Here is a 16718-nt window from a genome sequence, read left to right as displayed (position 1 = left end):
TAATTATAGTGCCTAAAGAATTATTTGAATGCAGGAGGAATGAACAACTGTGCATATAAAACCTCAAGATAAGGAATTATTGTGTATTGCCTTAATTCATAAGTGATCAGTGGTACTTCATGCAAGAACGTTTGTTTATGTGTATTGTGACTGATGATTAATTCAGTTATTGCTTAGAAGAATTTTTTTTAATGAGTGCCATTTAATGTTTAAGGTGTTTACAGTTATTAAAAGTGTTTGTGTGTAAGTTAATGAAGAAGAAAATTATCGGTAAGAGCATTCCAACCATTAATATTCCTATGCAGAGATGTGAGTGTGTTTCATCCTAGAATTTCCTTATGTTAACAGTAACTATTGCGAAGATTAGCTGAAGTGTAAATTTAAAAGTGTTTTTCTTGTAAAGTGGTGTTTATGCGATTTTATTGTTTTTGGAACTTAAGAAACTGTGAGAAGACTGTGCTAGAGATAACAGATTTACCATTGTCTGAGTTTGTATGATTGTACTTATCAGAGAAGCTGAAATGTTTGTGATATCTTAATTACTGATTTGAAGTTAAGTGTAAAATTTGTGATTTTAAAAAATTAAATGTTTGTTTTTGTTAATCAAAAGTTGTATTTTGCCTGAATCTCTTTTTACTGCACCATTCATAAAATATTCGAACCAAATCAGGTAAATTAAGTAAGTTAAATATTCGCGGCCAGTATATACAATAATAACATATAAAGGAAGGGTAGTTGAGAGTTAGTTTATCTTCAATTCTTGAACTAATTCAGATATAAAGTGGTGTAGTCTTTAAATATAAATTTTCTTTATATTTGAATTAGAAATCAACTTGCAACCTATCAACTAGTTAAGAACATCGTAATAACCATATGTCGGATCCAAAGTATAGATTGAGAAGAAGTAGGATCCAACAGAAAAGCTAAATTTTCCAACCTGTAATAATAAACAAACTCATCCCAGAAGACAGATTGATTACCCTATTATCGGAATGGATTCTCCTTTTTCTGACATGCACAGAAGTGTCGAGGGATCTCTAATTGGTGAGCGAACTATATCAAATAGGGGTGCTTAAGGGTCAAAGCTGTATAACTGAGAGGAGACCTCCACATAGCCTTTAAAGGAATGTGGAGAACCGACCAGGGCTTCTGACCTAATGTTCAATCCTCACCTTCTCGTGGTGCACCCTGTTGGGTATCTACTTTGATACTGAACGAACGAGGATGGGCTGGCAATTTTGGATCTAGCCGACCAAATTGTATTCTTATTGGTTAAACCAAAATAAAAAATGATGGTACAACATGACAAAATTTCATGCCGGCTGGGGCGTCGCCCGGTTAAACAAGGCCCCCGTTGTTTTCGCCAGGGAACCAGGGCGAACAGCGAAAAGTCAGCTACTGGAACAAATCTGAAAACAAACCCCAACTCAACATCACCAGAGTTAAAGATCGGTACTATCAACGTAAGAAGCCTGAATGGCAAAGAAATGGAGCTAGCTGAGGAATTAGATGAGTACCAGATCGACATAATAGGGGTGACTGAAACAAAAAAGACCAAAACTGGTGAGATCTTTCTGAGCAATAAATACAAAATGTTATATTCAGGCAATGACAATCAAGGAAAAGAAGGAGTAGCCATAGTATTCAACACAAAATACGAGGCTAATCTTCTTGAATGGCAGTCAGTCTCAAGTAGAGTAATGTGGGCAAATATGAGAATGGGGAACTGGACAATGAGACTTATTTGTGCCTATGGTCCCACAGAAGGTTCTACTAAGGTAGAAGTGGAGGAATTTTTTGAGGCTTTAGAAAAAGCAACTGACACAATGAAAAAGGAAAAGTTGGTCCTTGTTGGGGATCTAAATAGTAGAGTAGGAAATGATTGTGAGACATACAAAAATATTTTGGGAAAATTTGGAGAAAAGAGCAAAGCTAATAATAATGGCAAATATAAGTTGGATTTCTGCTCAGGACATGGACTGGTTATTACTAACACCATGTTCCAACATAAAATTGTGCACAAATTCACATGGAGAGAAGAGGCTAGGAATAAGAAAAGTCTCATTGACTATGTTATTGTTGATAGTGATGTTTTCTCCCTGGTGCAGGACACCAGAGTGTACAGAGGATTTGAAATTGGAAGTGATCACTATTTAGTCTTGAGCAGGATAAAATTGAATTTCATATCGAAAATAATAACATGTAAGAAAGTTTTAAAGCGAATAAAAGTTGAGCAGCTCTCAGATGTGAACTGTAGACTAAAATACAGAAAGATTATTGAAAAGAAAATGAAAGAGTTTGAGAACAGGAATCAAACCTTGGAGATTCAGTGGCAAACTCTGAAGGAAACATTGATTGATTCTGCCAGAGAGGCATGTGGTGAGGTTGTGTGCAAGGATAAAAAAATCAGAACTCCCTGGTGGACACAGGAAGTTAAAGAGGCAGTGAAGGAAAAGAAGAAAGCATATCAAAAGTTCCTCGCAAATAAGTCAGCTTTTACTCTTACAGAATACAGAGACAAATGTAAGAAAGCTAAACAGTGTGTAAAACTAGCTAAACATAAGTCATGGGAGGACTTTGGCAAGAATATAGAAAATAAATATCAAGAAGGTGGCAAAATATTCTGGAGGTTGTTGAAGAAGCTTAGGAATGGAGGAAAGAGTGCTGTAAAAGGAATTAGAGATGATAAAGGTGAAATGAAAACAGGAGAAAAAGATATCCTTGAAGTATGGAGTAATTACTTTGAAAAACTGCTAAATGAAACAAGCAGTGATGACAGCACAGTGATAAAAAACACTGACCAGGCATGCAGTCAGGAATACATATCCATACTTGAAGTAGAAAAAGCCATCAAAGGCTTGAAATGTGGAAAGGCAGCAGGAGTAGATGATATTCGACCAGAAATGCTGAAGTATGGTGGTATAAGAGTCTTACAGTGGCTGCACTGCATAGTTCAGAAAGCCTGGACAGAGGGACGAATTCCCGATGATTGGAGTAGAGCTCTCATAGTACCCATATATAAAAAGGGAAACAAAACTGAATGTGAGAATTACAGAGGTATTTCCTGGCAAGATCTATGCAAGTATACTTGAGAAACGGTTGAGAAGAATTGTGGAAGAAAAGCTTGGTGAAGAACAAGCTGGATTCAGGCTAAATAGAGGCTGTCAGGATCAGATCTTCACTTTAATACAAATAGTCGAGAAAGCATGGGAATATAACAAAGATCTGTATTTAAGTTTTGTCGATTTGGAAAAGGCATATGACAAGGTGCCAAGAGAGAAGCTATTCAATACGCTGCAGTTATATGGTGTCAATGGGGCATTATATCAAGCAATACTTAGTCTTTATTTGAGTTGTAAGTCGGCAGTTAGAATTGAAGGAAGTACAGGAAGATGGTTTAATGTTAAATCTGGTGTGAGACAAGGATGTACATTATCCCCTCTGTTATTCATTATCTATATGGATCACATTATGAAGGAATGTGGTATTAAACCTGATATCAAAATTGGAGATGTTAATGTTAGCTGTTTGCTTTATGCGGATGATGTTATACTTCTAAATAAATCCGCTACAAGTCTGCAAGATTCTCTGACTAAATTGAATAGCTGTTGTAATAGATATGGTATGAAGGTCAGCAATAAAAAGACAAAGACAATGAAAATAGGCAGAATCATTGAAAATGTCAACTGTGTTGTGAATGGAGAACCTGTGGAACAAGTAAAACATTTCAGCTACTTAGGCACAATTTTTACTGAAGATGGTAAACTAAATATAGAAATAGACAACAGAATCAGCAAAGCTGGTATGGTGGGAAGTCAATTGAATAAATTCATATGGAATAAGAAAGAAATTAGTCGGAACACTAAATTAGCTGTATACAAGACTGTGTTCAAACCAATTTTAACTTATGGATCTGAGAGCTGGGTCAGATGTAAAACACTTGACCAAAGACTAGAGACCGCAGATATGAGAGTCCTGAGAAAGATTATAGGCATGAACAGATGGCATCAATGGCAATATCATATTAAAAATGAGAATATTAGGAAAGAACTTGACATTGTCAGCATCCAGGAATGCGTTAGCAGAGCTAATCTCAGGTTGTATGGTCACTTAAATAGAATGGGAGAGGAAAGCTTAGCAAAACAAGTGTTCTCTGCCAGGTTGGCAGGAAAACGACCCAGAGGAAGACCAAGATATAGGTGGATTGATACGGTACAAAGTGCCGATAGAAATATAAGATCTGATAATGTTGGAGTCTTGACAAGTAACAGACTGATTTGGAGGAAAATTGTAGATAGGAAGTTAGTAATGATGTAATGTTTTCATGTAGTACTGTCATATCCTGTACACCCCTTGAGGGTACATGGCAGGAATTTGATGATGATGATGATGACTATATCAAATATACATTAATATATAAAATGTCAAATAAGCAACTTAAAAACTACATCAAATAGTGATCACCTTCCAGCTTACAAATTATAGATATTTATTTTTCAGGTAATATTTTGTTCAATGACAAAATTTAATTAGTAATGGTAAATGTTTAATTTGAAGCTTTAAAAATAGGCTAAAAAAGGGGATTAGCTCCTTTATACATAAAGCTTTGGCCTTTTCTTGTACTGTTTATTGTTGTGTTTAGTATTGAATACTAATAGCTACTTATTATGTAATCTAGCCATAAATATTGTTACAACTTGAACAGCACATAAACCTTTAATCTATCAGTAAATTATTTATAGTAATCTATCAGTAAATTATTTATAGTTTTCAGCACATACACACCACATGTATAACATGCATATAGCAGCACTTACTGTTTGAAAAGTCTCCCTTTTTTGCTTTTATTCATGCTCAAAGTCTGTGAGGCCTATATCAATGGTAGCACGCACAAGTAAACACTGCCACTACTCACTCCAAATCCACCTGGTGAAGCTGGGGTGTCGTTTCTTGCAGGCTACTCTCTCAATCTCTGACCACAATTTGAAGTCCAATGGATTCAGATCAGGACTTCCAGCCAATCAGATGGTGATGTGTGGTTGGGCACATTTGTCTCCAACCACTATAGTGTGATCCTCGTCTTGTGTGCAGGACTGAGGTCCTGTTGGAAGGCTCACTGGCTACTGTGAAACAAGGTGTTGTTCAAGGGCTGTATCACGGGTTCCAGCATGGTGTCTTGATACACTTTGCCAGAAGTTTTGACCTCTTTCTCACAGAAATGAATCTACACCCCCCCGATACATCATTCCCCCCCCATAAAAACATCACTGATGCAGGGGGGGAATGACCTCTAAATCCTGGGTGGTATGGCACATGCTATGTGACCATCCTGATTGTTTTGGCAGTTAAACCACTCTTCAGTGGTGAAAATCTTATCTGTGAAGAGGATATGTCTCTCTTGTTCACATACCATTGTAGAATCACGTTTGATTTTATCTTCCTCTGCCACATAAGTTACGGTGTTAGGAAGTGTCCAGCAGAACGGCAGTGCACTTTCATCCCCAGGTCATCAGTTAGTACACGTGACATTGTTCTCTGTGAAACTTTCATTTCTCGCAACATCGCTTTCTGCATTCTCACAGGATTACGGCAGAGGCATGCCTTCACAACTCTCACACGCTGTTGCATCCTGATGCAGCATGGTCAACCTGTTATTTGATGGTCAGATAAGTTTTTTGTATTATTATAATGATGAATAGTCTGATACACAAACATCCTAATGATTCCATGTGTTTTTAACATGCTGAAAGTAGCAGGTGGCTGCATTCCAACCTTGTGAAGTGCTACTGCAGCTACACAGTTCTCATAATCTCCCTGCTGCATGTTAACCTGTACAGCTGGATAACACTCTCTCTACACTGAGAAACATGCAAATTGATGTTTCTTATGTTGATAGTGTCTATCTTTAATTTTGATTGGTGGGAGGTTATTCCAATAAATGACTTTTCATTGAAAATCACAAAAGCCTTGTTTAATCTGGCAGTGAGTGTCCTAGTTGGCATCGCATTTAATCATCATACAAATTATGAATGCAGTTTAATTAGGATAGCCTGAAATTTCCAGCCTATCTAATTCATTTATTATCATTTATTACCCAAGTAATGGCTTGCACTATGAGAAGGTGAGGATTGAATGTTGGGTCAGAATCCCCAACATTCAATGGGTGTTCTCCCAATTATCTTGCTTTTTTTTTTAACTAAATATTGTGCATGAGTAATTTACAATAAGAACTGTGTAAAACCAGTGATCACATTTTGCTAAAATAAGAAGGTAAATAATAGTTCACAATATTCATAATGAAACAATGGCATGACATTTGAAAGAAATATTACTTTGTGTATGAGGAAGAGATCAGGCTTGTCAATGTATGCAATATTACTCACCAGTGAATTAATAGCATCAAGGCTGTTCTCATAAACCTTTAAGTGATATATATATATATATATATATATATATATAAATATATATATTTAGTAAAGATAATTTTAGGGAAGACTGACACTGCTTGTAACATACCATTTCCTGTTTTTCACTACAGACTGCTGTGATGGAAGTGATGAATACAACAGTAGTGCAGATTGTATAAATAATTGTCAGTAAGTAAACATTCATTTTGACTACTTTATATATTTAATATATGTATACCTGCATTTTTTTTTAAAAAACTATCTTGCTGCTTAAAACATTTAGGTGCAGATTATTTTTATGTAGGAAGGCAGAGAGTGAAATTATACATAATTAAGGATGTTTGAGGATCATTGAATAAATGTGTAGAAAACTCATTTTTCATAAGATATGCAAGGTTTCTGGATGGTTAATGAGAGCCTTAAAAAAGAAAAAGCAGTCATTAACTTTTTAATGAATTCATTTAGGATCTTTCTTTCTCCAAATGGTGATAAATAGTATGTATATACTATATATTTTTATTATTATTATTACATGACACCTACTCTACAACTCTGTCTCCACCACTTATTCAAACCAACTACAACTAACCGTAACTACACCAATGCCATCTAACACCCACCACCACCAGCACTAGTATTTCCACAGACAATTGCAAACATCCATGCCCATGGCAGGATTCGAATCTGTGGCCTTTTGGCTGGAGAGCGGATATGCTTAACCACTCGACCAACCCAGCCGGTATACACACACACATTATATATACATATATCAAGGTACACACGATTAATGTTATGAGATGGTTTTATTAGATGGATTACGTTGAGAGTTTACTTGATTTGTAGATAGGATGAAAAAGTTTACAGATGAAAAATAGGTATTTCAGAACATTCTTTCATTTCTGTTATACTAATATCATCGGAAATAAAATTAGTTAGTACTAACCAGAAGCTAAAGCATTGACCAAATGACCACAGCCAGTTTAAGAACCTGTATACACATTCATAACATTGATATTTTAATATTATGAATATTACTTAATTAATTTATTTTTTCATTACATGAAGTTATTAATATGCAGTGAAATTAAAATATAATGTGCAAATTTAAATCTATTGTAATTGAATTAAGTTGCATATTTGCGATCTAATCTCATAAGGCGTATGACAAATATATGAGGGATAGCTTATTGGAATAAGCAGCCTCTCAGATATTTCAAATGTGAAGAAGCCATTAATTTTTATTTATTTTACAAGAAATATAGAGGCTCCGACCGGTCTTTCTGCAGTTATTTCTTTGATCCCTGCAGTGGCATTTATGAAACAAAAAGTATATTATGATCTCAGTATTATTCTACTGATCTACCTATTTCTCTGACCTGTATGATACTTTGTATGGCATATTTATTTTAAATAAATATATAAGCTTGTAAGAAGGATTCAAGTTGATCTTATGAAATACAGCATGAACAACTTTTTGGAATTGATTAAGTACATTTTGTAGTTTGATAATTGATAAAATATCCTGCCACTGGCATCCTTCTGACATCAGCACTTTTGGCAACGTCCCCAAACCAAACCTATCACCAAAGTCCAAACCTCTGATAGATATTCTTCCAAGCTAGGTTGAATGTCAGCTAACTCTGAGAGAGAGAGAGAGAGAGAGAGAGAGAGAGTATAAAGATAACATAGGATTGATGGGGGATATTAGTTCTAGAACAGGTTTTTAGCATAATGGGTGGAGGACCAGTAGAATTTTTGTTATTTAAACCATTAATTTTTCTAGAACAGGTTTTTAGCATAATGGGTGGAGGACCAGTAGAATTTTTGTTATTTAAACCATTCAGAATTCTTATGGCTTTTTGTTGATAAATAAGAGAAATCATGCAGTGCACTGTTTTTGGTTAGTAGGCATAGAAGGTGATTTACACGAGTCATCTGTGCAGAAGTTCAAAGAGAACGTTATTAGGATGACCTATTTGTGTGTGTATCAAGGACCATAAATCAAAACACAGCAATTCCAGGTGAATCATTAATTTTATTGAAATTAAAAGAATATTAGTAATGATTTCATAATGAAGAATTACTAGCTTAGCCTCTTTAATGAATTTTATTGATAATATCTTAAACACTGGTTCTGGATTGGTTGATTTATGGTTTATTGGTGCAAGAATAGCAAAGGTCATACTGCACTATCATACTTCTCGCAATTCCCCTCCAGAATACAAGCAAGGCCTTATCCTTGCTCTGAAAGAAGAATGAGCCAGTTTGTCTGAAGAACTCCTGAATCACTTGGTGCTAAGCATAGTATGACATTGAGAGCTACATTGCAGTTCTGAGTGGACATATTCCATACTGAAATGTGTCTCCACATAGTTTTCTGTAAGCACTCTACATTAATTCCTTAACTACGTCCTTAGGAAATTTCTAACTTTTGCCAAAAATGTATTGCAATTTAATTTGTACGAAATTTATAACATATTTTTTGTGTAATATAATATATTAGTATGTTGGCAATAAATTTATGTTCACATTTGACTGTAGTCATGAAAATATTTTCATATACAGGTAAAAATGTAGTTTGTCCTTAGCTTTTGGACACTGGTATATCAGGATGCACCTCATAACTAATCACTTCCTGATCTTTAAGCCCTCAGCATATTTCCTGAGAGCTTAAAGGTCAGGAAGGAAGTGACTGGTATGAGGTGCATCTTGTCACCCTTCTTTATTCGAAAGGGTTTACAAGGACTGGCAGGATCTAAAAAAAAAAAAACTACAATCTTATGATATCTCCTTTACAAGAGTAGTGATTTATGAGGTATTACTGTAATTGGTATTCCACCTGTTGATGCACTGAGTAATTTTTCTGAGTCTGCTGAGATGATGTTTCCACAAGGATATTACAAGATTTTTTTTTTTAAACTGCTCTTTTAGATCCTGTCAGTCCTCGTAAACTCTTTTGAATAAAGAAGGGTGACATTTTCCCTATTGGCTTTACACCTATTGCATGAATGATGCAAAAAAAACTGGCATATTTATACTGTTGTCATATGTCTTTTGTTTTTATTTCTGTAATCAAGAGATGCATCTACAGTATCAGTACTTTGTTGGGACCTTGTGAAGGGCCCCTGAAAAATTCATGCTCAAAAAATTTTTTGTTCGCTTCCAGAGCTTCGCACTCACTATGAAATCACACGTGCTCACTCACTGGCAAGCAACGACTGTGCTCAGGAGAGGAACATCAGGGCTCTTCCAGATGCTATACTAGCACCACAGCAGTCCTTAGGTCCCAATCCCAGACCATGGGGTGAGAGACTTACTGCAACAGCATTGATCCTTGCAGGCAAGTGCACAAGCTGATTAATTCAGCCAGACCATCCAAGACCACACACACTGTGGCAGGGTGTTGGATCCCAGCAATGGTGGTCCAGAATACAGGACAGTGTAAAAGACTTATGAGAAATAGAGCAAAGAATATGGGAAGAACAGCAAAGAAAAGAGGAAGAATGAAAAGGGCCAGTACCGTCACTCAGAGTGTGATTGTACTGGTCTTTTAATAGTACTCCCCTCCACCATGGACAAGTGTCCCATGAGGAGAAAAATATTTCTTGAATCATTGCAGATATTATGTTAGTTAACATGCATATGTATATTCTGAAATCACCTTTAGTTATTAAGCATAACTGATTATGTATGTGGTATTTAATAAGAAAGTACATTGTTTAAAAAAAAAAATACTTTCAGTGTAAAGGCATCTGTTCAGAGATATGTTTGAACATTAAGCTTTTAGCTTTTTAAAATTCACTGTTGTGATAGTGAGAAATTTTTTCCTCTTCTAGTTATTATATAATATTCATTCTTTTAACTTATGTTACAGTGACCTTGGAAAGATAGCTAGAGAGGAAGCAGAAAAGCAACAGGAATTATATCAGAAAGGATTTACATTATGGAAAGAGTACGCTCAACAAGGAAAACAAATTAAAGAAGATAATAGGGTTTGTAAATGAATAGGATAGTAATAATACTAAGAACCTATAATACATTGTTAATTTGTGAAAGTGTAGTTCACATTAATCTTTCAACTATATATTGTGTGCTACCAACTTTTAAAAAAATCACATTAGATTTAGGTTTTATCTGAAACTGTTTATACATACAATGCATAAGGACTTAAAGTGTATGAGCAGTACTGATATGCAAGCAGACAAAATTTTGCAAACACCACTGTCTTAAATCCTCATTTAGTAAACTTTGTATAAGATACTGTATCTTCAAATTGCTTATTTTTATGTGTTAAAATAAAATTGTCACATTGATACTCTTTCTCCTACAGAGTGACCAGAATGACACCAATTAGTTTGGATCCTTTGATCTTAGACTTAGCATCAATTAAAAGTCAAAACCATATAACTGAAGGACACTCCCATGCACCCTGTAAGAAATAAATGCAGAGAACTGACTAATCCTCACCATCACATAGTGCATTCAGTTATTAGATATCCACCTGGATATCGAATGAACATAGCTAGACTGACAAAATTGCATTTTGCATTGGCAAAAATCAGAAACAAAAATTGATAGCACACATAATAAAATGTCATGTCAATTGAGGAATTGCCAGATAAAGAAGACTTCCCTCCTACTTTTTTTTCAGGGATCTGGGCTGAACAGCTACTACAACAGATTCACCTCAGCAGAACTGAAAATAGACATTATCATTGTAAAACAGAGTAAGTAGTAAAAACTAACAGACTTATTAGGGAACGCTGTGTTAACTATAAGATGCTATATTCTGGCAGTAGTGAGAAGTCATAGTATTCTCACTAAAACAAAGATAACCTTCTTGAATTGCAGGCAGATTCAAGAAGTGATATTGGCCGATTTCAAAATGGGATGAACAGTAAATCACATTTGTGCTGTAATGGGTGGTCCCACAGAAAAGGTTCTGATAGGGAAGAAGTAGGGGAATTTTTCAAGTCAGTAGATAGAGCTGCTGGATATCTAAACAGGAGAGTAGGAAATGAATACTAGGCATCCATAAATATGCTGGGAGAATTAAGAGAAAAAGAACAAAGCTAGTAATAACAAGAAATGATTATTTTGGATTTTTCAGGACATGGATTCATTACAAAAAATGTGGACTGTTCATTACTATTTATCAACATAAAGTTGTGTATAAAATCTCATGGAAGAACACTCAAGAAGTATGAAAAGCCGTATTGATTATTGTCGATAGCGAGATCATTACACTTGTTCAGGATACAAGAGTATACAGGGTAGGGTTCCTTCTGAAGAATTTCTGGGAAAAATTTGTAATTTTAAAATTCCTGAATGCTAAAAATATTTCCTGAGAAATTCAAAATTGTAATCTTTTCTGATCTGAAATTCCCTATTCTCACTGTATAAGTAATGAAATAGAATATCCCTAAAGTTCACCGTAATCCCAGTTGCATGTATGTGCTATACACCCCTCTATCAAAAAAGAAACCAAACTTTTGATAGAAAATAAATCACAGGCCAATTATAATTATTCAAATCATTTATTTCAATCAATATACTCTCCCTCAGCTTCGATTCAGCGTTTGGCACGGTCAATTAATTCGTTAAATGAGTTTTTTATATCGGTTTTTGGGATACTGTTGAGGGTCATAGTTACTGCCGCTTGAACGTTTTCAATGGTGTATCGCTTTCCTCTCATTGGCAAATGAAGTCTGGGGAAGATGCTAAATCAGATGAATACGGTGAATGATCAAACACACAAACTTGGTTTTTGCTCAAAAACCAAGTTTGTGTGTTTGATCATTCATTTTATCATTGTACGATAATGCACCATCTTATCATTCGAACTCTGTTCGAATGATAAGATGGTGCATTATCGTACAAAAGTGACCAGCTGCCTGCATCACGATATTCATGCCATACACAACAAATTCTCGCAATCAATTGCTTTAAAACGTCAAGATAAAACTCACCATTGACCGTTTGACCAGGTGGAATGAATTCTTTGTGAATAATGCCCTTGGAATCGTAGAAACAAATCAGCACTGTCTTTACTTTTGACTTCTCCAAGCGACTTTTTTTCGGATGCGCCTATTCTGGTGGTCTCCACTCAGTACGCTGGTGCTTTGTTTCAGGCTCATACTCAAAACACCACGTTTCGTCACCAGTAACGATCGTTTCAAGGAAGTTTGAGTCCTTATGAGCGGTTTTAATGAGGTCCTTGCAGTGTTCAATTCGATGCTTTTTTGGTCGTCAGTCAACTTGTGGAGAACAAATCTTGAATTCAATTTACGAAGGCTCAAACTCTCAGTCAAAATATTGTGCAGAGTTGATTTTGGAATCTCCAATTCATCTTCAATCAATCTCACAGACAATTTAGGATTTTCTTTGATGAAATCACACACTTTTTGGATGTTAACTTCACTCAGTCCAGTTTTCGTCATTCTCAAGAGTCTCACGACCACCATTTCGAAATCACTTAAACCACTCGTAAACTTGAGTACATGATAAGCATTCATCACCATATGCTTTTTGAAGCATTTGGTGCGTTTAGATAAAACTTTTACCAAGTTTAACACAAAATTCATTCGCAGCTCTCTGTTTGAAGCTCATTTTCCGACCATTTGTCAAAACATACTGTCACTCTTGGCACTATAACTCGGCTTCTAATGAAACAAATGTCATAAACAGTTGACACAACACTAATGAAGGTTGCCGCTTTCAACAACAAAAGGATACAACAGGTGGTGCCACTAGTTTCTTCTATTTTCGAAAAGTTCAGTTTCTTTTTGGATAGAGGGCATACATATGGCGAATGAAATTGAGGTTAATAAAATACTTATAAATATTTAATTATTAATAGTTGTTTTTGAATAACACTAATTTTTCTTCATTTATTTTATTGTAGTTATCCCTTTGTTTTGCTCAGTGGTATTTTTTATAATAAAGTATAGCAAAAATCAGACAGCCATTATCAAGTGTATTTTCCAAAACATTGCATTATGCAAAGTGTTATCAAAAAAAAAAAAAGTGAACTTCGTCATCTCAAACATTAATGGCATGAAAAGAAAGAAAAGCAGTGAAGATGATATGCAACTGTCATTTACCTGAAGAAAACAAAGACCAGTGTATTCATTTCTCACACAACAGCTAGAAGTAGATGATTTAGTTGCTAAACTTGCAACAGTAGATGGAATTTCTATCAGCACTATTCTAAAGAGTGAGTTTGCTAGAGAAAATTTCTACCAAAGAGACCTGGAGTTACCAATAAAGATACAAGTAATAAGAATTCATGGTATTTCGTCTGCAGCAAAGACCTGTTCTTTAGTTAAGAAAAGATTGTTGTTTTGAAACAAATGTTTGAAACAGCTGTAGTTGAAGTATCAGTTATGGTGCTGCAGGTATGAATTAGGAAAAATTGTTGCCAGTCTTACAACAGTTCTGTTACATCCACATGCATAATCTAGCTGTGATAAAAGTGTTGTCAAAAAATCAAAAGATAGCAACAATAGTAGAAGATAAAAGTTATGATGATGTAAATACAATGATGAAGAAACATGACAACTTGGATTCTGATAATGTAGAATATGCTTTACAGGCTGATGTTTCCTGTTCAGTAGTCAGTATTTTGTAGTCTAAAATTGACATTTTAGACTGCAAAACATGTTAGGATATGTTACAAAGTATGTTTAACAGATTTTTTATCTTATTTACGGACGGATGAATATTCAAAAATTGCTGAAAATATATTAAACTGGAGATAGTCTTATTATCACTTGTTTAAACAAAGTTAATGATGATTATTGTGTTACTGAAGATAAAAATGAAATTACAGGATCTGTGAAATTGATAATGGTATTACCAGTTTTTCAAAGAAAATTGTACTTCAGTAGAAATTTGAAAAAGAAAATAATACAAACAAAGAAAAGGAAAATTATGATCTCTTGGAAAATTAGAAATGGATTTAAAAACACAGATAGTGAGATTTTGAATACAAAATCAAAGACAATTCAATCAAATATAGCTGTATGTATGCTGATTCTGTATAATGCTATTAGATATACTACTAGCAATTAGACCTATGTCAACCCCAAATGAAAAAAATTTTCAAATTCTGATTTATTTGACTGAAAAAGTTCTTTTAAGGCTTTTTTTTTTTAACAATAAATATAAATGTTCATCTTAGTTTTTTTCCATAGCATTAGTACTTACTTGGATTTTTTATTATTAATATCTCAAGCACAGCGAATAAAGTCGATGTCCCACACAATGAAAATCAAAGGGTTTTTGATGGAAGATTGAGGAAGGAGGTGGATATTGCAAAGGAGCAATTTTTCTTCATGCCTGGTCAATCAACAATAGATGCTATCTTTGGATTACGGCAGATGATGGAAAAGTTTCAAGAGAAACAACGGGAGCTACATCTGGTGTTTATTGATCTGGAGAAAGCGTACGATAGAGTGCCAAGACAAGAAGTCTAGAGGTGTCTGAGGGAGAAGAAGGTACTGGAGAAATATGTCAGGTTGGTGCAGGAGATGTACAGAAATGTGAAGACGAGTTCGGACCTGTCTGGGACAGACAGAAAGTTTTCAACTGGTTGACTTGCATCAAGGGTCAGCATTAAGTCCGTACCTGTTTAATATTGTGATGGAGGTGGTGACAGGGGAGGTGAGAGAAGATGCGCCTTGGACAATGTTGTATGCAGATGACATCTTGCTGTGTGCAGATTCAAGAGAAGTGGCAGCTAAACTGGAAAGAGGAGGAAAGTACTGGACGAGAGGTATGAGACTGAGTAGAAGTAAGACAGAGTATGTGTTGCAAAGTGGATGATAGCCAGGAGACAGATCTGGAACTGGAAGGAAATGTCATCAAGAAAGTTAGGGACTTTAGATACTTAGGTTCAACATTTGGAAGAGGATGGAGAGGCTGAGAAGGAAGTGGGATGCCGGATACAAGCAGGATGAAGGAACTGGAGAGAGATGGCTGGAATGCTATGTGATAAGAGGGTGCTGATCAATCTGAAAGGCAAAAACTATAGGACAGTAGTGAGACCAGCTATGATGTATGCTATGGAAACTGTGGCCCTGAGGAAAAATAACATCCGCAGGTTGGAGGTAGCAGAGATGATAATGCTGAGGGGAATGGTGAAAGTTACGAACTTAAGAGTGAAGATACAGGAGGTAAGGATGAAATGGTTTGGTCATGTGATGAGGAGGGAGGATGAATATGTGGGAAGAAAGGTCATGCAGATGGATGTGCAGGGGAGGAGGAAGCGTGGCCGGTCAAAGAAGAGATGGATGGAGCTGGTGGAAGATGACTTGAGGATGAAGAACTTGGATGTGGTTACAGCCCAAGACAGGAGGATGTGGAGGAGTCTCACCAAAAACAGCAACCCCCACTTAAATGGGACAGGCTGCAGAAGAAGAATATCTCGAGCACAGTATTTTTGTACAACAAATATATAACATTACCTATCTGTACATTGCTCCAGTGTGTGTGTGTGTGTGTGTGTGTGTTGTTTGTTTGTTTACAATCATCAAACTTTGTCTTATTTTTTAATAAGACAAAGTTTTTTTTTTTTTATTTTTTTCCCTGTAAATTTTTATTTTTTTCCCTGTAAACTCAAATGTAAAGTTTATTATTATAGTATTTTATCAATAGAACATAAAATTCTTATTTTAAAGAAACTGCAAATATTAAATCATGAATTCTCAGGAACTGCCATTTCCCAACCTTGATTCCCAAAGATAAAAAAATGTCAAGAATTGGGAAACCTTAATACAGAGGATTTGAAATAGGAAGTGATCCTGATTTAGTTTTCATGAGGATAAGAATGAATATCCTATTCAAAAGAACAGTATATGAAAAAAAGTTTTACAATCAGTCAGTCAAGCAGTTGTATAGGTGAACTGCAGGCTCAAATATACAAATATTATTAGGAAAAAAATAGTTTGAAATCAACTACAAGTCTTTAAACGTCTACTGGGAAAAACTGAAAATGTTGATTATTTCAGTCAAAAAGTCGTGTAGAAGTTGCTGGTGGCGAGGCTTGAAAAATCAAAACTTTGGACTCAGTTAAAAATGCAGTCTTTAAAAAGAAATCACATTGAAAGTTCTAGGCAAGTTAGTGAGCTGGTAGAAAAAGTCAAACTAGAAATGTGGAATAGATTATACTAAAAGAAATGCTCAAATATGGAGATATAAATGCTTTAGAATGGTTACATTTGAATAATTTAGAAGGCTTGATCAGAAGGTCAAATTTTGGATGATTGGACGCTCTTACAGCTCCATCTAAAAAAGGGGAATAAAACAATC

At 35.2% G+C, this 16718-nt stretch overlaps 1 protein-coding gene across 1 annotated transcript in view; it reads left to right on the top strand.

Annotated features, from left to right (window-relative positions):
• The window catches only part of LOC150095385 (glucosidase 2 subunit beta-like), a 162255-nt gene that overhangs the window by 22623 nt on the left and 122914 nt on the right, over positions 1 to 16718 (top strand). Inside the window, exons 4-5 of the mRNA XM_090410052.1 lie at positions 6539 to 6596; positions 10282 to 10399. Of these exons, the coding sequence (XP_090266178.1) occupies positions 6539 to 6596; positions 10282 to 10399 (176 nt within the window). The remainder of the gene's footprint in view (positions 1 to 6538; positions 6597 to 10281; positions 10400 to 16718) is intronic.

The sequence above is a fragment of the Typopeltis vanoorti genome, chromosome 20 (assembly GCF_054136105.1).
Source record: "Typopeltis vanoorti isolate ZY-2024b chromosome 20, IOZ_Tvanoo_1.0, whole genome shotgun sequence".
Taxonomy (NCBI): Eukaryota; Metazoa; Arthropoda; class Arachnida; order Uropygi; family Thelyphonidae; genus Typopeltis; species Typopeltis vanoorti.
The sequence above is the reverse complement of the archived record's forward strand: the minus strand, read 5'-3'. Positions and strand labels throughout refer to the sequence as shown.